The sequence below is a fragment of the Centruroides sculpturatus genome, unplaced genomic scaffold (genome assembly GCF_000671375.1).
Source record: "Centruroides sculpturatus isolate CEXI.00-Female unplaced genomic scaffold, Cexi_2.0 scaffold736, whole genome shotgun sequence".
Lineage (NCBI taxonomy): Eukaryota > Metazoa > Arthropoda > Arachnida > Scorpiones > Buthidae > Centruroides > Centruroides sculpturatus.
In genome coordinates, this window is record NW_019385055.1 from 594,192 (window position 1) to 616,984 (window position 22,793).

Here is a 22,793-nt window from a genome sequence, read left to right on the forward strand (position 1 = left end):
CACTTTGTCAAACTGCACATTCCGGTGTGCTCGTTGGCAGCCGTCTCGAAAAGAATTATCGACTGCCTCCTTCCTCCTCCTCCCCCCCCCCGAAACAACAGCAATGGCAGAAACGCATAGACAACGCATCACACCCCTTGGAAACCCCTCCTAGAAGCTCTCATACCCCAAGAGACGAGTGAGCCTCGTCCCGATTGAGCGCGTGGCTTTCCTCCCTCCTCCCAGTTATGTAACAGACCATAAATTCGTTCTTCTATTGAACATCCACAAATGGTTATTTTTGGAGCTCTCGTCGATTTATCTGGCAAGATAAAAGGGGAGGGAGAGGAGGAGGACAAGCGATGTCCGCGCGGCGTACAAGGCCAACCGGTCGAGATGGGTGTATGTAAAAATAAACTTTTAAAAGCTAAAGCGTCCCGTTTACTGCATCGAGTCTTAACCTGTTTACTCGCTTCTCGGGTTGTTCCCTGTCGCGGGGGTTGGGAGAGGAGCCAGGGGGGAGGCCAGTCCACTCATCAATCACGCGACTGGAACGAAAGAAGTCGGTCGGTCCTACAGATTTCCGTCGATAACTCCACGATCCATCATGGCCGCAGTTAGGTAAACGGGACGGTTTCTTCAATCCATCTCAATTCGCGCTTACAGTCCAGTTTACGGAGCGTAAGGTGATACGCGACTGGAAAAATCGAAATGTTGCGCACGCCGAAAAACATCTCCGGAGAGTTTAAAAAAATAAAAAAAAACACCGCTCCCTGCAACCGGAAGTAGGCGGTTGGTTTATCGATTAGTCCATTCCTATTTGTGACTTTTCGTAAACACCTTCAACCCTTCCGAAATCGGCACTTGTTGCAAAAACTCCACAGTCACGCTCGAGATGATTCATTTTTTTCCGCCCATGACGTCAGCTTCCCTAATGTCTTTCCGGATATTTCCGAAAAGAACGGTCGGAATAAAATGCCCAATCTCGGCAGTTGTCAATAAACGACCCGCAAAAGGGGTGGCAAGACGGGACGCCAAGGTCATCTACTCTCGGTATAAACTGGTCCCGATTTTGGATATCAGGTAGCGGAGTAGCAGCAGGAATGTCCCATCAGGAAACACTCCTTATTAACAAACAATAGAACCCAATCTGGCGCCCTCCCAACTACCTTACCTACTTTGCTACCAGTACATTCTACAGGTAAGACAGCGCTAAATAGTTTTGTCCCGTTCGCATCCATAAGTGATGCAACAATAAAAAAAACAATAGCGAAGGAATGCTGACGTCTTTTACTTATCCGCACGGCTGCCGACCAAACCAGATGTCAAGTCGAGTGAGCCGGTGGAAGAGAGAAACCATGGCGTCATTAAGACGTTAGTTATCACTAAGCGGGACAAGGCGCCATTTGCCTACAAGTAACAATGATTGGATTTTTAAAAGAATAAAAAAAAAAAAGCGGCGGTAGCGCCGAGCGAGGGAGAGCGGAGGTGGCTACGGGTTCGGGAGCGTAGGAGAGAGCGAAACTACAAAACGAAAACAAAGATGGAAAGTGGCTGATTGTGGCGCCAAACGCCACGTCCAGACTGTCGGCCATTACTGACTGGGTCGCCTGTCACAGCAATCATCGCCCAGAAAGACGGACCACCCATTCCCGTGTGAAGCGACATACAAGTTTAGTCGACGGTGGAAGAGAAGACGAAAGTTTTTTTAAGGTTAAAACGGTGGAGTCGGAACACACCGCCCACCATTACGCGGGTAATGGTTGGTAATCGAGCGTCAATTGTGTCATTCCGATTACATTGGTCTCTTACCTTCGTCAGGAGAGCCTGGCCGCGTTCTTCCAAACAAAGGCAAACAAGGCGTTCGTCGACGTAGACGACTGCGCCGCAACTTGGTCCTACTTGCGCTTCGTTTTCTAACACAAACACAATCGGAGGTTCTTGTCTTCAACTAATCGTTTTCACTCTACGTTTTGATGAGAAAACCTAGGTTCCAGTCACGGCCAGTGTGACGTAGTCCGTAAGAAGGCCCGATAGAAACGCGAACGGGAGAGGCCGATCGGATCTCGCGCAGTCTCGTATTGTACGAGATTACAATAGAGGTAGAGGAGGGGAGGAAAAAACAGCAACTCTCGGACTCAGAGCTGCTGGGCTCTGGCTGCGAGGCGGCAACCACGTCGGCTCTCGATCCGTTTCGTGTATTTACAGCAGCGAATTGCAATATGTTTGCGGGATAAAGAGGTCGACGCCGAACGCGTCCATTGGCTTCGTTCCTATCGATTCGGCGCCTCTCCAATAAGCATTTATTGTCTTCGCGTAAATAGTAAACAAACGTTTCCTTTCCGACACGTTTTTCTCTCCATGCCTTGCCGCCTTCCCAATCTTACTAAAAACTCAAATCGCCTCCTTTTATTTTTCTTAAAATTAAAATCCTTCCAGTCGGCCTTTTCTTATTTTCGTCCGCGGTTTAAAAATTCAATTACACTCGTTGTTACAATAATCCGGTAATTGCAAACATTTATGGAGTTGTTATTTTTAAAATCGCTTCGTATTTTTTACCATAAAATAAGAAAATTATCGTCCATAAATTCCCCGGTTAAGATAATATAATTTCTTATTAACGTGTTTTTGACGTTTTTATCAGTTTTTAAATGCTGGAAAAAATTAATAAGCTGGCAACAATTAAATATTTATGGAGTCGCCGAGGTTTCTTCGGTGGCGATAATAAACATCGAAAACTTGTTTATTAATTAATTTTGTGCAAAAAAAACGTGATTGATTAATATTTTATTATTATTTCTGAAAANCACCCTCGCGACGCTTCCGATATCGGAGATTCCAGATCCTTCTCCCCCGTGACGGGTTCAAGGTCTTCTTAATATCGCGTTCTTCGCATTTTTATTTTACCGAGAGGGGATTTTTAAGCGCTGGAGAGGGTCGCGTGTCATTAGCCCCCCCCCCGAGAGCCGCGTAAAAGCCGCAGAATGCACCACGTGACTTCAGTGTGGGTAAAAGAATCACCTGCACGGGTTTATAAAGCCCAGCTTAGCACGTGACCGCGCATCTGGCAAACGACGGGTTATAATTTACTCACGTGACTTCCTAGTATATGTCGGAATAAATATAAAAAATAAAATAAAAAATTTTTAAAACATTTTTAATTGTTGATTCGGATATTTGTAAATTTTACAAATGATCGAATCGTTACGAAAATCGGAAAATAACGAGTTAAATCCGTTTTAAGATCAAATTAAATAAATACAATTTGTTCGGTTTAGACTAATAAAATTTGTTTTGGATTATTAAAATAACATTTCAAAGTATCTGATTTCTGTAACGACCTGGCAACATTTAATATTTTCTAAGCTTGTTTATTATAGCAAACAAAATTTGTTAAATATAGTTAATGAATGCTTACTAAACGCGTTTAAATAAATTATTAAATATCTGTCCGAGTTATAAAATACAAAATATATAAATTAATTAAATGAAACTACGACAGATTTAATTCTTTTTGCCATTTATTTGTTTTTTTCTTTTTTTTTTTAATATAGAAAAATAATATATTATTCGTTGTTCTAGCACGAGATTTGATCATTAATTTCGGAAATATTTTTCCAATGTTTTATAAATTATTTATGTTATTATTTTTGTAACGTCTGATTTAAAACGGGTAGCGAATTTAAGTCACGTGACGTTTTGATTTTTCGTGTGACTTGGTCCGAAAACAGTCGAGTCACGTGATGCACTGGGCGCGGAAGCGAAGTCGATCAATTCCAGCGTGATATTATTATCAATAATAACGTGATTTTCGTGTCACGTGACTGGTTTTCAATTAACGAAAATCACGTGACTCACCAGCGGCTTATAACAACGAAAACTTCAAAAGTTTTATGTTTCAAAGTTCGAAGCCGAGATTGTTATAATATAACGTTATATCGGGGATTCAATATTTGCAAAAGACATTACGTGACACATCCCGATCACCTAATAAAGCGAAATGTACAAATTAGAAATCACGTGGATGCAGTTAGGATGATAAGCGGCGGCGAAATCACGTGAAGCGATCGAGCACTCGGAATTGACGAAGATAAATTTAATGAAGTTTAAGCTCGATCGCCCTCTAAACATGTTTAAACGATAAGCAATCTCACTTAAATCAATACAACTAGAATTCCATCTGAGCCGACATCTTTTACGATGGCTCCTCCATTTTATCATCTCGATACAAAAAGTGTTCGGATGAAGGAAAAAAAAAATGTATTAAATTCGTGTGATTGTGTGGCCCGATATTTTAACATCATCCAGATGTAGACAATTTTTCTAGTTTATCACAAAAATCACGATACGCCTGCAGCGAAGGATTATTACGACAAAAATTCTGACGTCACATAATACTTTCGGGTGAGGACTTCGGAGAGTTAAATTACGTCATGCATTTATATTAAGAAATTGTTACAATTTCAGGGGGCGCTGTTAACCTCAGCGCCCCCTGAAATCGTAACAATTTCTTAATATAATTTTATAATATGGAAACGAAACAATCGTGTGAATATATGTTTGATGGATATAAAAATAAATTTTTATATATCCAGAAATTAAAAAATATGAACCATAGCTTCCATAAATAAGCAAAAAAAAATTTTTTTTTCGTTAGCAATAACGATCGGTGTCGGCAGAGATTTGCGCCGGAATCGAACTTTTGAGAATTACGAGTCGAATGTTAAACAGATGCAGATTTTTTGTGTACGCTCGCGTGGTGGAGAGTTACTACTAGAGGATTAATTTTGCCACACAATGGCGACGGCATTAGCATCGGATTAAACGTGCAAGTACTCGCTAATCTCATTTCGGCGAATCCATCGATATGCGGGATCATTGTACGGTATTCCGATCACGTGATCGCCATTTCTGTAATATTCCTTCGAATCGAAAAACAAATGGATTCGCACACGAGTGGCCAAATACGGGCTGCCATTTCGCCCTTCCCGTTCGCATTATTTGTAAACGGCATCGCGTGACCAGAAGTGGAGAGATGGAGTATGAAAACGATCACGTGACAGCGATCATCGTCAATTCTTCGCTCCGGTCGCATGAACCGAGCAAACTGCCACGTTTTTTCGTTATAGAGAAACGCCGGTCGGTGTCAGGGACGCCTGGTCTCTCTAATTCAAGGCTAGATCATCGGCAAATTGGGACAACCTCGCCAGTTTTTCTTTTATTTCCCGGAAAAATTGCCCGTTCACGTGATTCTCGCGATTAACCGAGCGAGTCCTCCGACGCGTCGCGCGATCGCATCGAAAGTAAGCGCTTTCCTCCGACGGTGACGCCGATCACGTGATACAATGTGACCATAACGCCGTCTCGACCGATCACGTGACGACCAGTTACGAAACCGGTCTTTGTGAATAGAGTAAAATAATAAAGAACCGGTGAAACCGCGATCGACTTGCCTTACTCGAAGTTTCTTGGATGCGCTTTCGCTGTCACGTGACCGTCGGTTGTAGTTATTGACGAGAACAGGTTTAAAAGACGATATATTCACGTGACCGGACAGAAATAGCCCGGTTATCTTCGTAGACGGGCCACTGCCACCCTCGCGACGCTTCCGATATCGGAGATTCCAGATCCTTCTCCCCCGTGACGGGTTCAAGGTCTTCTTAATATCGCGTTCTTCGCATTTTTATTTTACCGAGAGGGGATTTTTAAGCGCTGGAGAGGGTCGCGTGTCATTAGCTCCCCCCCCGAGAGCCGCGTAAAAGCCGCAGAATGCACCACGTGACTTCAGTGTGGGTAAAAGAATCACCTGCACGGGTTTATAAAGCCCAGCTTAGCACGTGACCGCGCATCTGGCAAACGACGGGTTATAATTTACTCACGTGACTTCCTAGTATATGTCGGAAGTCACACGCATGCCGCTACGCGACGACGCGACGCGAACGGCGAAACCATTTTCCCCGCATCGAGTGATAAGAAACGGAGTTAAAAGTGGTGAGAGAAGGAGGTGCCATTTGCAATTTACACTAACAAAACGCGAGGAATCGATGGAAGGCATTCTTCGGTTTCCACTTACTAGCCCAGAAAACTCATTTTCTCCTTCTTAATCGCCCTTTTCCGTGCATCCGTTTGGCTAGAGTTTTACACGTCGGGAGGAACGAGATGGCAGGGGGAGAGGCGGCGTTCCCAAGAGAGAGAGAGAAAGAGAAAACATCCCAAATACGGGAACGCGCCCGGTTTTCCAAGAACGTTCGCATCAGCTCCGATCACGTGACTCACGAGTAACCGAGGATCCTCTCTAACCCCTATCAGTGATAGTAGGGGGCGGGGATTGCATGTGGCAAAACAAGGATCGATCGAGGGATGAGTGCAGAGCCTCCTGATGTTAATATTAACAGTTTGATGGAACATCTGTCCTACGGTGACGTAGTTATGACTCACACAGGAGCCGTTCAAAATTATCCAATGACAACTCATTCCTTAACACACTTTCTACTAAGAATTCTTTTCTATTTTTTATTTTCCATGTTGTCTTGTTAGAAAAATAAAATTAACCAATCGATCGTCGAGAGATCATTTAATCTCTAACTTAATTGGTGAATTTAAATTTTTTTCTTTTCAAACGTTAATGTTTATTGGATAATTATCAGTTTTTACTTTAGATACCTTTTTAAGACAATTGAGATTAAGCTTTTAATATTGATGTTTTAAAAAATCGATTATATTACTTAATTAATTAAAATAAATTAAGTATTAAATAAACTACATTTAAATTATTTATTATAAAATTTTATTTCTTTAAATATGACGCATTCCCGTTAATTAGACTAATTAGTTTTTACTATAAAAAAAATTAAATAAATTATATATAACAATTAAATATTCGTAAATAAACAAATAATTTAAATGTTTTTTTTTTAATGAGATAATGAAATTTAAGATAAGAAAATTTTAAATTTTACCTTAATAAAATTAACCAATCACATCGAAAACGAACATTATTTAAAAACGCTTATTGGATAGTTTAAATTTTTACGTTTTAAACGAAATAATCTATTGGATTATTTTGGAGATTTGGAAAAAATTAACTTTTTTTTTCTTTTTGTCAAATAAAAGCGATTGTTTGTTGAAAATTATTGAATTTATTTATTATTTTATTAGATAAGCGTTCAATTTTGATATTCCAACTGCAGCGCTTCAGTTCAGCGAACAAAAACGGTTCGGTCTACTTATCTGTTTTCCAACAGAAACAAGAAAGAGGGGGGAAAAGGATACGTTACAAGAATATCTCTCTGTTGCGATAAAGAAAATGCACAATTCCTGGTTTTTATAGAGAACAATAAAATGTTGCGGAGTTTCTCTCGGGAGCGTGTTTGTCAATATAACAAGAACTGAACTCTTTTAAGGATTTTAAAAAGTATTTCCAGAAGAAAGAAATGCAGAACAGATTACACATCATTTTTTTTTAGTCTTTCGCTATCAAGTCGACTGAAGAATACGAGTAAAGTGAACAATTTTATCAACGAACGATTCTTTGTTCTTTTCCAATATTTATGGATCCGATAAAAATACAATTCGCCTTTAAGAGAATTTCTACGTTTCTTTCTCTGATTTTTTCTTTCTCTTTGATATCAATTTTTCCTGACTTTTTCTTGATAGGAAATAACGAAAAAGAAAATCTTTTATTAGTTTACCGAGTTGGGTCGAGTACAACGTTTAAGTTAAAGGAAAGATTTTTAGCTTGATTTGTTATATTATCAGTTTATTATGGAGGAGTACGATTTCCTATTCAAATTTCTATCTTATCGAAAGAAGAAGAAGCTCTTTATGAGTCAAAGATGATCTTTTGAGTATCAATGATGCTCTTTTACGATTTGGGGTTCCTTCCTCTCAAGTACGAACGATGTCTTTTACGACTCAGAGATGTTCTTTCTTTGAGTTACAGATGACCTTTTGAGTGATAGTGATGCCCTTTTACGATGTAAAGAACCTTCCTCTCAAGTACAAACAGTACTCTTTATGAGTTAAAGATGTGTGTTTTGAGTGTGGAATCAAGTATCTCTTTTTTAACTTGTGTACTTATATGGTCTTTCCCATTTTAATTCAAATCCTGTCTTGTCGTATCAACGTATCCTCTTTTCAAATTCAGACATCCTTCTCCAATTTCACGACTTTACAAATGCGAATATTTTCACTTTTTACAATATCAATACTGTAGATTTTGCATTAGAAATATGTCTTGTAGGGTTACATAAATATCTTTTAATTAGGTTATAATAATTTAAACCTATTTCTTTATATAAATTTTATTTTAAAATAAGACTACAAAGATAAAGTATCTCATTTAATAGAGTTCAATTTTCCGAGATGAACACTTTCGTGGTTGGTTCCTTACTGCATAACCGCATCCGATAATACTTTTTTTCAACATTTTTTATATTATTTCTCAACACAAGTTCTTACTAAAACTTAAAAAAAAAAGGTCTCAAACCTAGAAAACAAGAAGATAATATACTCTAGTCTGATTTATTCCAATTTTTTTCCGCCGCATTTAATTCCAGATTGTAGAAGAAAATGCTAATTTTAAAACCCCGTATCATTTCGATAATTAAAATTGTTTTTAATTTTTATTAAAATGAGTTAGAAAGGAGAAGAGAGAGAGAGAAAAAAAAATTATGGCAACCATTTTTGAAATGACGTCATCGAAATTTCTTTTTAGGAATCAGGCTGTGACTAATAATAATGTTTTCGCTTCTACAGAATAATGTTAGAAAACTCTATTAAAAGCAAATAAATACATTCTGTATACAAGATCAAATACTGTCAGAATTGCAACCTTCGATACTCACGTGACTGTATATTAGTCAGAGTGTCAGTCACGTAATCGAACGGTTAAAGTCCTCGAGTGCAAAACGTTCACTATAGAAAATCTCAATAATTATTCGACCGTGACTTTAATTTTTTTTTAACTTACTCAGATTTACTTGTAGAGATGTTTTAATAATTTAAAATTATATCTAAACTGAGTTCTTACAATTAGATATAACGTCGCCATTATTTATTTATTTATTGCGTTTTTTTTTTATTTCGTATTGTCAATTTGACTTTTTCTATTTTTTAAGGAAAAAAAAAAAACAGATCATTGCCAGTACAAAAATGCTTCTTACATCACAATACTCTTCTATCTCAATGACGAATCCGCTGGGGGGTTGACAAGAGTTCAGTAACCATGACAACCAGCAATAGTCACCCGATCAAGCGGGGACGCCATCACACTTCTTACATTTTTGTCTGTCAGTAAAAGCCCTCAAGTGCTGCCGCTCTCTCACTCTAACTCTCAATCAATAGAGCGGGCATATCTTGTTTTGTGGTGCTTCTCCGAACGGGGCGAAGCTACTAACTTAAAATCGAATTAGGCGATTATTATGTACACCGATCACGCAATCTTACGAAGAGATTCGCTCGAAAAAAAATAAACTGGCGAAGATTTTTCGACAATAATAATTCGCTCTACAAACATTTTCCGACGAAAATATCAAAGATAACGTGTTTACTATCTACAGATCACGTGACCGGTTGAAAAGAGGGGAAACAGAATGCCTCGGGGTTAGCATTTTCCCACTTGTCTGTCAACAAGTAATAATCTAGAGAAAACTTGGAAAAATCTTCTGATTAGATATTACGGGTAAATTTTTCGAAATTATAGTATAATGTTACGGTTGTGACGTGTTATGTAAGCTTTAAGCGTTGACGATTGGTAAATGGTATCAACAAGGTTCGGAACACGGTGTTGCTATAGCAACACGGTAAACCACGAACAAAACAATATCCCCCTCTTCTACTTTTCTCCATAACTAGCGTCTTACGAGTTAGTAATATAAAACTCTTAATTCCTTTATCCACTTTCTACTATAAATAGATTCTACTTCGTATTCGTTTTCTTTCTTTTTTTTTTTTTTATTCCCCTCCATTTTACGTAATAATTATTGGAATTCCTATTTACCCTGAAGTAATGGTATTAGCTAATAAATCATCTTCCCCAATTCCGAAACTATTGTCTTAGTTACAGGAATCCCTAATTTCCAATCTCTCCACTATAACTAGAATCTTAAATTACACGAATCGATAATTCCCTAACATTAACTCTCCCGAACATCCCTTATGTAATATGAATCCCCATATTTTTTAGTATATTTGTACGTTTTTTCTAGCTCGAATCTGTTACATAAATCCCGATTTCTTTATTTTCTTTTTTCTCTAACAACGTTGTATGAATTCTTATGTTCTCCATCCTGTTTTTGTAGGTAGGATTAGTTACAGGAATCCCTATTCAATCCAGCAGCCTTTGAACTGAGTTACATAAATCATACCTCCCCATCTACTACACTCCAACGTACAGTTATATATCCCTATTTCCCTATATTTTCATGCATCTATGGTCCTCATCAATCTATTTTATTCCAGGAAATTCACAAATACAACTCCTAAATTCGCTTTATTTCTCTAAATTTCCTTATGGTATCGTAATGGGAATTTCAGTTACTGCAATACGTTACACTCCATAACAATGATTTTAATTGTATGAATTCCTAATTTTCTACGCTCGCTTTGGCTCGCGGCTGGATGTTTTACTTTTCTAAATTCTTAGCTTTTATGCAGCGATCCCCCCGTGTAAAGATTTTTATAATGTCCTATTTACATCGGTATCAAGCCGAATATGTAGGTCAGTAAACACGTTCGAATGTTGTTTTTCTAGCCTTTCATCAAAAATATATCAATACCAAAGACGTTTATGAAGAATATTTATACAAAACTCTTTCTTCCTCTCTTTTGTTATTAAGTAATAAAGTCAACACCACTCGCTCCAACGTTTATGACGTAAAACAAATGATGTTTTTGAAAAAAATTGGAAAAATGGCGGTTTATTGGCCGTGGGAATCGCGTGATATTTTGAAAATTTGAATTTAGACTACGATGATTGGTTGAAAATTATATACAGTTACTTACGTAATTTAAAAAGTTTTGTAGTGATTGGATAAAAATACATATATACATTTAAATCAAATAAATCTTAAGAATTATCAAAGAAAATTACACGAAATCGTTTATGGATATTTTAATTTATAAAACAAAATTATAAATTAATATCGACGAATTAATTTTTATTATCCATCATTTATTAATATTTAATTATTATCTTTGTTAATTTAATTTTTGTTACAATTGTATTAATATTTTTTTGCGTTGCTAGGCTATTAGGCCTAATAGAAATGAATTATATGTCGATATTTGAAAACCGGAATAGCGACAATGATTGGTTAACTATATCGAGGCTCCATTTCAAATTTAAATAAGTTTATTATTACGTCATATAATTCGAAACGACGTTAATCCACCAAGTCGTCTGTGTTTTAAAAAACAAAACAGAATAACAATCGACATAAATCGTTATTTTTTGTTTTTAAATTTATTTAAAAATATTTAAAATTTCAAATAAATTTCTAGAAAAATAATAATAATAAAAAATTTATACATTAAATTAAATGGGTATTAAAACTGAAAAAGACTGGAGAATCTTTGTTCCCGCTTTAACGATTTACGAAGCTTAAATGGTTTTGAAGGCTTGAAAGGTGGGAATAAAATTAAAAGCAATCCGGTCAGCCAACTAACAATGAAAATAGAACTGTTTGGAAGGGAGTCCACTACCCTGCAGGTGTTTGCGTGATCCGATACAGTCGTTCCTATTTGAAATTCCCAACAGATGGTTCCTGATAGCAATGGCCTGTCGAGATGATAGCAATGACATTCGCTAAGGGCAACAATCATCGATCCACAAGATTAAATTCACTTAAAACCACTTTATGAATAATATTTGTAAAGTTTTATCGTTACTTGTTGTCTATTCTTTTGATAAGATATTTTCTTTCTGTAATGCCACATCCCGTAATTTGATCGATAACAATTCCACCAAGATATTATTAAATTCTCTTATATGATTTATATAAATATTAAAATTAATATGAAAACGAGCTCTTCGGGGTATTCTTTATTATATTTTATCGTTACTAACGGGTTATAGTTTAATATTAGTGTTTTATGTGTAACGTTTTAGCCCGAATATGTCCATTAATTAATACATTTAAATAAAGGGGGAATTTATAAGAAATATGTAATAATTGCTGTAATAAAAATGATACTTCTCCATGTGAAAATAGAGATTTTTTCCTATCACAAGTGGTATTCTTCATTAAACAAAAGTAAGCTTCGGTAACGTTTCTAAAAGCGGTGATAAAAAGGGCTTAGGAAAGACGGAATAAATACGATACCTCTTTTGTTAAAGGGGAAATTTCAATAAAGAAGGCCACCTTTCTCACAAAATATCGCTCGTAAATAAGGCCTGTCTTTCCCACTAGTAAGCAATGACAAAGACTTTTTATGTACTGTACAGTACCATACATAGAAATATAAAAAAATAATTATTTTTATATATCAATAGTTGTTTAAACGTTAATTATGCTGGCGTTACCTCCCTTAGATTATGTATATAAATAGCTTATATATGTAGAAATGTGTTTATCAACGCCTTATTAACTTAATGAAATTACATTGGGAATAATAATTGCTTAAACCAGCTCTTTGTAACCAGTTTTAAAAAGTAAAATGAGATATACGTTCCACTTTTGCCCACTCCAATGTCTTAATGAAACCGTTAAATATCGGGAGTTTGCACAGTCTCGGGGTTAATAACGGTTTCCTTGGTTGGTTCTGCTTCAAAAGATAACAGATCAATAATCGGCTAGCCTCATGTCGAGCCGAGGAGTGAGAATGTAAGCGGTCACACAATGACATCAATGACGTAAGTGTATTTGCGACGCCTTCTCTTAAAAGTGCATCTCTTCCCAGAAATGTGGATTGCAAATCCAGTTGGTATGACCTAAATACACTCAAATACTTCTTGCTTGAAGGGATATTAGGAATAGCTTCTTTTCCACCTGTACGGAATGAGACTCTCTAACAGAAATACTTAAAATCTTATTGAAAGATGTAATATATCGAGCGTTGTGTGTAATAATATTCTACTTCGTTCGTTCTTGCCGAGATTAATTGGAATGAATCCAAGAATTGAAAAAAACATAAAAAAAAAATAAAAATAAAAATTTCAGTTCCGTTCCATTAGCGTGGCATGAAATCACTGGTAAACATAAAGGAGGGAAGGATAAAAACAACAAGACTAATTTCGTTTTGCCCTGAAAATTATTTAGAGTTTAAAAACGATATTTAAAAACTCGATACATCGCTAAAACTCATGAACAATTTTGTTTTAATTTTTAAACAGCGGACGAAGTAAGTTGTTCTAAACAAGTTTTCCATTGAAGACCTGTTTATAGCGAATCGTCTCTGTTACGCATTTCAAGATAATGGATCATTTACTGTACCATCGATCAGATAAAAGTAGGACGTGAATTTATCTAACGTAAATACTGAAACCTGCAAATAAACCAATTGGTTACATCGATGAAACCCTCTTGGCTCGCAAGTTAAATGATTTATTATACATTAGAGACGAATGTAATAGATACGTAATCGATAGGAAATATAGTCTATAGCGTTATCTTAACTGCTTAAGCTACGATTCAGTCATCCAGCAACGAAAAAAGGAAAAAAAGAGGAGCGATATTAGAAACGTTAATACGAAATCGGGTAAAACCTGTTATCTTTCAGAAGCGTCCCATGTCTGTAGATCCGGCTGGACTAGGTTAAATAGACTAGAGGTCAACAGCATGCATTCAAGTCTTCGATGACGAACTGACTGGACAGATAAATGAGCGAAACGCGGTTGAGAAGAAAAGAGGAGAGAGGGTCTGCAGCGGCACGTTTATGACCTTGATCAACGTGGCAGGTGCGGACATGAATTATTCAACGATCCCCCTTTTTTCGGGATCCCTTCCTGACCATGCGACACAAATAAGAAAAGTTCTAAGAAAAGTAGGCGTTAGTTTACCGAGGGAGGAGAAAAATATTATTTTTTTTTAAATCTTTTTTTATATGTGTTTCGGGGCGATCTTTTCTTCATCACGCCCATGCTCGGTACCAGAATTAATGCGATTTCTTTTCATTCTGTATTAACATGTAAATGTCGTTTCTTGGTATCTTCACAGTCGACGATTCCGTTTGTTAATTAGAGTGTCGTCAATTATCATATTCCCGGCGATAATTACTCTTCCGCGCTCTTTCCGCTCGTTGACGATTTTATGATGAATTTCTGCTTGGCCATGTCTCCATGTCGCCCTATTTGATGCTGATGTACTAGCCGAATCCCGCGATGACATCTTAAATCATCGGTTTAGCTTGTTTCTCCCCGAAAATCTGCGTTTTGTTTTATCGATCACGTCAAATCATGTGGTGTTTATTGTAGCGGAAGTTACTCTTGCCGAAAAAAAAGGCGCTTCGGCTTCGATAACCTTGTTCTATCTTAATTAGTTCTCCAGTTCGGTAGCAAACACAAAGAAGGTTAAAGAGTAGAAAAAATTCGTTAATAACGTGATTTCGAATTGACAATTTGTCGAATGATGTAAGTTCCGTATTAGGGTAGATTATATCCTATTTTTTAAAAATTTTCCTTTAACTGACTACACGAAATTTAATATTTATTTTTTACTTATTTCCACGAATATTAACAAAACTAAAAGTAATTTAATTCAAATATTGATATTCTAATTTTTCATATCATCAAGTATTTGAATATGTATGACGTATGCTTTCTTAATTTTAAATTATTAATTATTAGTTGAATTTAAATATATTTCTTATTAGAATAACAAATTAGTGTGTATTAATAAGTTTAATAACTTTATAAAATAAAAGAAGTATGTAATGTCGTATAAATTTTTAAATAACAAATGAATTATAATATGATTGTCGATATTCGAAAGGAAATATTTTCGTTAAAATAAATTATTATGATAATTTAATAACATAAAGCTTTTAATTATTAAAAGTATACAACTTTTAATATTTTTTAATTAATTATTATTATTTTTTTCTTTTTACACAAAAGAATTCGGTGTCAGGTGAAGACGTGTGAGTTTTATTCGCATCCATATTTTTTATTCAGGCGCCATTTTCAATTAGATTTTAATAGATGTGACGTGTTTATTATATTTTCGACCAATTAAAATCTATATTTTCGTCATTTTTACTGTTTAAATTTTGCGAAATCGATCGGGGAATTCGAAATCAAATTTTGTAAACACGAGTAGAAAGAGCGCTTGCATGTGAAATATGCCATGTGTTCCGTAACGAGATGTCTCGTTGATNTAAATATTAAAAATGTGACGTCATTAGGGCGTAAGACGATAATTTTGTTTAAGCGAACACACACGAATTACTTTTTAAAAATTAAATATTAAAATAAAACAGATGTAACGTAAAGACATTAAATAAATTTGTGACGTCAAAATATATATATATATATATCGGCTAACCATTCCTTCCTATCAATTTTTATTATAATAAATACAATCTAAAAATTTTGTTTTGTTTTTTTTAATATATATGCCTATATATATATAATAAAAATAACGTAATCGCAAATTACATATCTAAATCCGGTATTAGCATTAAAATATCATATCATTTAATTATGGCATGTTGGAATTACTTTATCGTCATAGCCGAGTTGATAAGGATCGCGCGACCCCTCCCAATTAAAGCGACGTCATCGGAGGAGGGGGGAGATGGCGGCAATGACGTAGAAAAACAAAGCATCAATCAGTTTTTAAAAGTCACAGACCATATATAAATATAGCGTACGGTATTCTCGAAGAATACAAAAGAAGTATTTTTTCGTGTCAGACTAGAAATGATAACGCAGTGTTGATAGTGAATCAAATATTGATTGGGCGAGAGGAAAGACGAGAGGAAATAAATTCCTCTTTCCTTTCACGTACAACTTCTCATTCCCTCCCCTACTTTTTCTTCTTCTTTTTTTTTCTCTCTTTTCTTAGCTTTCTTCTCCCCATAAGAATCGTTTTAAGTACACTCGCCATATAACAGTTGTCTACGGTATTTCTGATAAATCGAATAAATGAAAATACAAGAGCAAGTATACATTAAATTATATTCTTTTTTATGTCAGATTGAATGCGATGCTTACATCAATCGAATTTACTTTCCACTTTTTATTATTATTATTTATTTATTTTTTAATCGCTATTTCTCTCGCATTTTATTCTAAGTAAATACTTCGATTGGTTGATTGGTGTCAGGTGATTGACCTATGACGAAATTTATGTATCCGAGACGTGATTTGTTGAAATTTTAAAAATTTGAATTTAGCTAGAAGGTAATTGGATAAAAATCATTCTTGCTCTTATTTCTATGCAAAACATTATTTGAGTATAGCGGTCGATTTTTGAAACTTATTTTTCCAATGTAAACATGTCAAGACTGTCTTATTAACTTGGTAATTTATTTTATTATTATTTTTTAATGTTTTTTTTCTTTCTTTTACTAAAAATTCGATTTATATGCGAATTTTTATTTGGATTACCTAGGTAACGAGATAAATGAATTTTATTTATCTGCATGCCGAATAAGAGGAAACAAATTTTATTATACCTGAAAAATAATAATGTATATTTATTCTAAGTACTCCCTTTTAGGCGAAATAAAACGTAATGTATAGAAATCGTCTTTACAATCAAATTTGATAATTATGTAATATACCATTAGATGGCGCTATATAGCGCCATCTAATAGCTACATATATNTTTAGAATTATTATAAAATAATTAATTTAATTTAAAATTTGATCTATATATTTTATAAAATTCGTTAATTTATTTGCAAAAATATATAAATGAAATGGCCAAAGACAATGTAAATATACATACAAAAAATATTTTAATTTGTTTTCTTTTATTATTTTAATAAAATCTGACAAAGTTTATAATATTCATAGAAATATTTTAATATCTCCATTCCTTAAGAAATTTTTTTAATCTTTACGCGAACATTTGTACTATTAATGAGTCAAATTTATCAGTCACAGTTTAAAAAAAAAAAAATAATAATAATAAGAACCATTTGTTTAAAAGTTATGAATGTTTCTCCATGATTAAATTCCATATTCCAATTCTCAAGACGGAATGCAAATTTTAAATATGAAAATATTTGCATAATTTTTTTTTTCCTAAATCGAAAAATCTGTTATATACTCACTTACCCGCTTCTTTATCTCTTAAAAGACATAAAAAAAAAATAAAAAATAAAAAAATTATTAACATGCGAATAACAGATATTTTTATTGCTGTAATGTTATTAAGTCGTTATTGACTAACTTTCTTCACAATGAAGATAAAGGAAGAATCAATAATGGTTTTCCTTCCTCTCTGTGTTTCCCAATAATAAAATCGTTGGTGCAGACACAGAAGGAAGTTCTTATTCCCAACCGACTATATATCTTAATATATATATATCTTTCTATATTTGATTATTAAATAAATATTCATGTTTGGTTTTTTTTAAAGTAAAACCAAAATTTTTTAGAACCGAATTTAAAAATAATCCCAATTTAGAAAAATAGAGAGAAAATATATTATTTTTTTAATTATTATTTGAGGTTAAATCTCTAATCGCATGCAAATTTGCATGCAAAATCTGTAAAAGATGATCGTTTTCGTCAGGGTTATTACACGATATGGATCTAGACTATTCATTTAATGAAAGTATAGCAATAAAAATGTGATAATATTAAGTAGACGTGTGATATCTTTTTTTGAGTTATTGTTGGAAAAATCGATCATGTCGTCTTCCGTTTGATCGCTTCTCGATTTTCTTGTTTGCTATCGTAACGTTACTGTAATGTTATTTACGTCTAGTATGATTCATACTACATACCAAACAATTTTTGTAGGTTACTTCCGATTAACATCTCGAGTAAGTTTATTAAAAAGGTGTAATGGTGCTAATTTAATTAATTAAATATCCGCTTTACATCTTGATTTATAAGAAAGGATGAATAAATAAATAAATAAATAATCTATAAAGCTACGAAAAGCATTGGTGAATAAAATCAATCAAAGCGAAATTCCAAGCTCTGTTAATTTTTTAAAAAACTTGGAATATTTCTAAGGAATTTATAAAATACAAAATCGTTGACCCCGTTTCTTTCATTATTGTTAAATAATGTAAAGTGACGTATGAGATGACGGCGGGTCACGTGAACGATACGTATAAATTACTCAATAATAATTATATACGTAATCGAGATCACGTGATTATTTTGCAAAACCATTTACGAATTATCGAATTATTAAATATAATAATGTGGAATTTTTATCGATTCGCTTTTATAACTTTAATGTATTATTAATAGTATACTATAATATATAATCATTATAATCACGCAGTTGTGTAAGATTAAATTGAAATAATTTTATTTGCATATTTCATAATCATAGATATTTATTTCAAATTTGTTTCGTCGTTAAACTTTATTATTAACTTATATGTTTAATCATTTAAAATATATATATATATCCGTACATATTTTTATTATCACTATTTTAATTAATTTATTTTACAAATAAATCATTGACGATTTAATTATATAAAGAAGTAAAACTATTATGTGCATTAAATATATAAACGCATTAAAATTATTGAGGCAATTCTTCGAAGTCGAAATAACGTGATATAAATGATTAATGTATTAAATTCTATAATTTTTTTTTATATTAAACGTTTCAATTTGATACGCGTTCTTATCATACTAATAAAAATATATATATATATTTATATTTAAAAAATTTAAAACAGGATAATGGGACGTACTCGTGTTTCTTAAGAAACGTGATAGGTTAAAAAATACACATATATAAGATAAGTAGTGTAATTCAATAAAGGAAAGAGAAATTTAAAATGCGCCAATAGAAAGCTAGTTAACAAAATTCAAATTATGTCATCTGATAAGAAGTGCAAAGACTGAAGGACGTCCAATAATCATCAATTTAACAGATGAACGAAATGAAATGTATGACAAATTAAATGGTGGAGAATTGTAGTAAATAACAGGTCGTGAATACGTTCGATGTAATATTTGTTTATTTTCTTAATAACTATATGCTTAAGTACGAAATCGATAAGTAAATACTAATCATCAAACACCAATGCTAATCACTCGTTACAAGTATGGAGACTTTCAATATGAGTCACGTGTTTCTCTTCTTCTTTCCTTCTCTCACGTGTTTCTCTAGAATTGCGGAAGAAACAAAATAAAAAAAAGTTTTAGTCGTAAGATGAAACTCGAGTAAAAATTTGGTACGATTATGTAAAATGCAGACTATTCTTACTTAATTTAATTATCAAACAAGTCAACAATTGAATAGAAAACATGGTCCTTATAATTAAACACATATACAACACACACACAGTACATACATATATTTATATACAATGTATGTATATGTGTAATGTTTTAACTACACTACAAAGATATGTACAAATAAATATTAATTTAAATTTTTTTAATTTTATTATTTATCTTTTATAAACGTTATTTTATAAACATTTTGAATGATTTATCTGTCTACACGCTGTATTTACTTACTTAAGAATAGATAAGAACGGCTTTCTGCAGTCGATTTCGATCAAACTTAATTTGTAATAAATTTTTTAATCTATTGAATGTCGAATTAGTAATTAATTGATGATAAGTTAAATATGTCAATAAGATGGGAGCAAAAAAATAAAGTGACAAATTGTTAAAATTGTTAGAGAAAATATAAAAAGTGTATACAATGCATATATATATATACACTTTTTCATCTATAGAAATTTAATAAGTTTTTTTAAGTGATTAATAAAATAACTTATGAGGTATGAATTAAAGTAAATATTTACAGAGCTTAATGGTGCTCTTTTAAGTTTTTTAACACTTCTGTCTACATTTGTAACAATTTTTTTGTTGACCCACTCACATTCTGTTCTTTTAATGTATTCTTCTAAGGATTTGAGATTCTTTTCACTCTATTCTTCTAATAGAGTATAAATATTTACACTCTATTAATTAATAATATAATTGTTTAATTACTATATTGAAATATTTACTAAATAAATTATTTTCTTTATGTAACATAGCTTAAGTTAATAAATTCATTATTTCAATTTATCTATTCCTTAATGTTGTTACATTGTGAAATTTCAGTTTGAATGAATTGCAAAACTAAATTTAAGCACTTTCAAATTATGTATGTGCATGAAAAAGCTATTTTTATATCACCGATTTAAGTCGAATTAAATAGTAACTTTCGATAACTTGTATTAAACTTTACTAGATTTTTATAGCATGTTCTGTATACTGTATTTAATCTTCATTGTCAAGTTTGGTTCGTGTAATACGATAGACATTAATTTTTGAGATTTCGAGTTATTTAAAATTTTTGAAGTTTCAACTAATTTATTTATTTATGTTTAAAAAGCAACATAACAGTTTAATTTATTTTGCTTATCATTTTTTTAAGCAACTGATTGATATACAAATGCAAATATTTTAGGTTTTTATCTATAAAATAATGATTAATTAAGTTTTAACATTTTGAAAGTTAAAAAAAATATTTCAGTTTTTGAAATTATGTATTTAATATTTTTATTTTAAATAAAATATCTAACGAATGCACAAAATGACAGAATATACATAAATTACAATTACGTATAAAAATTTTAATAAATATAATATGAACAGTCGATTAACCAATCATCTATTTATATATTTTATATCCATAATACTTAAATTAATTTGTTTTATTTATTTTTAATATGATCAATTTAGAAGTTTTATAATAGTTTTTTTTTTAATGCATTTATAGATTTTTGACTTTTAGAGAAAATATTATGATACTTCGATGCAATTAGTAATTTATAACTCTAGGACTTTATTCGATATCAAATTTGACATTAAATCCAATGTTTTCTTATGTAATTCTTGAATAGTTTTAAAAATTCTTTTACCGTGCTAAACAAAAATTTTTAATTAACGATAATTGATTTACTATAAAAGTACAAATATTGAAATCTGTAAATTAAAAATTAATATTTTATCTGGCATTTTAAAAATAAATCTAATCAAATATACATGATTATTGTATATGTAATATTTTTAATATTTCATTATATTTATTTAAAAACATTTGATAAAATTATTTTTTATTTACTTTGTTCCTTTATCATTTGGATATTTAAAATGAATTTACATAAATTATTTAAACAATATAAATATTGTATACATTTATAATTAATACACTATATTATTGTGTACATAAAGTTTTGATTTTCATATTATTAATAATAACACTTGTAAAGAAAAACAATTTTTTATGAAATTTATTAATTTGAGCTGGTTTATACCTAAAAATTTATATGTACAATTGACCTTCCTATAACACTGTTGATTTTTTCGTTTTATATGAATTCCATGTTGTACGAGTCACTTAAGTTTTACAAATATGTGAGCCGTTCACAGCCCGGTACATGTATTTGTAAAATCTAAGTGACTCGTATAACATGGAATTCATATAAAATGGAAAAATCAAAAGTGTTATAGGGGGTCGACTGTATTTGAAATTTTATAATTATTATCTGAATATATAATTAAATAAAAATCATCTTCTGATGCATTATTTCATCTAGACTTTAACGTCTGGTGGAAATTTGGCTTAAATAGGGTAGATGGCTGGGGTCTACTAGGAAAAAGTTTTAATGGGTTTATGGATTTGTGGACTATTTCACTAATACTTTATTTTAGGACTCTATAAGAAATTTGTAACTTTTAATGTACAGCACACATTAAGAACAGAAACTGTAATGTTAATTTGTTAAAGATAAATATAAAAAACTATATGAAACCTGGCCATTATGATTGCATCAGATTGTATTAGCGCAGAATCTTCCTTGGATGCACGTTATACCATATGTACACAATTTCCGAAGCCTTGGCACTTCTGAAGGTCCCGCTAAGCTAATCGGCTTACCGGGACCATCCGTACTTGTAAGCACGAGTTCATTTAATTTTGAATGCTTGCTTGGACTGCTTTGTTGAGGAAACTTGCCCCTAGATAAAACAGTGTTACGATGATAAATTTTGTAAACAAATAACACTTCTTTGCCAGGTGCTTTTTGTTAAATTTTAATTTTGACATCTTTGTGTATGGCAAAAGTACCATCTTTTTAAAAAAATTTGTTAACGTCTACATACCATGCAGTGGCACACTCAAGATTTAATCTTGGGGGAGTCGAGTTGAACGGATAAAAAACTGTTTAATGCGAATTCAATAAAATTCCCATCTTATGTGACTGCTAATTCATAAGTAATATGGAAATAAAACATAAACAATATAAATAACTATTTTGTTTCTAATTAAAATTAATTATTTTTATCATTAAAAATATTTTAAAATGTCATAAAGAAAATTTTGTAAGTTAATTTAGATAATTATTATTATTATTTATAAAAAAAATCAATAGTTTTTAAATTTATTAAAAGTATTTTAATATTTTTTCTCTCCAAGAAAGAAAATGGAAAAATCATATTACGCAGAAGATATGAACTGTTTACTGAGAAATAAAAAGATTGTATTATTTGGTGATACAAGTAAGAAAAAAAAATAAATAAAATTGCCATATTTTTTTATTTGCTAATTTTAAACTTATACATTTATATTAACAAATTATTAAAATTTTTTTTTAAAAAAACAAAAAACAAAATAATTATTTTTAAAATAAAAAATATATTCAATTGAAGTACAAAATATTTTATA

At 32.3% G+C, this 22,793-nt stretch overlaps 1 protein-coding gene and 1 long non-coding RNA gene across 2 annotated transcripts in view; one reads left to right on the forward strand and one right to left on the reverse strand.

Moving 5' to 3' along the window:
* The window catches only part of LOC111634022, a 59,163-nt gene extending 57,090 nt beyond the window's left edge, over positions 1-2,073 (reverse strand). The window contains exon 1 of the long non-coding RNA XR_002758132.1: positions 1,792-2,073. This is a non-coding gene — a long non-coding RNA (uncharacterized LOC111634022). The remainder of the gene's footprint in view (positions 1-1,791) is intronic.
* A 16,774-nt stretch (positions 2,074-18,847) lies between these two features.
* Positions 18,848-22,793, forward strand: part of LOC111634014 (PC-esterase domain-containing protein 1A-like) — a 49,348-nt gene continuing 45,402 nt past the window's right edge. The window contains exons 1-2 of the mRNA XM_023378691.1: positions 18,848-19,071; positions 22,545-22,627. Of these exons, the coding sequence (XP_023234459.1) occupies positions 22,552-22,627 (76 nt within the window). The 5' untranslated portion in view covers positions 18,848-19,071; positions 22,545-22,551. The remainder of the gene's footprint in view (positions 19,072-22,544; positions 22,628-22,793) is intronic.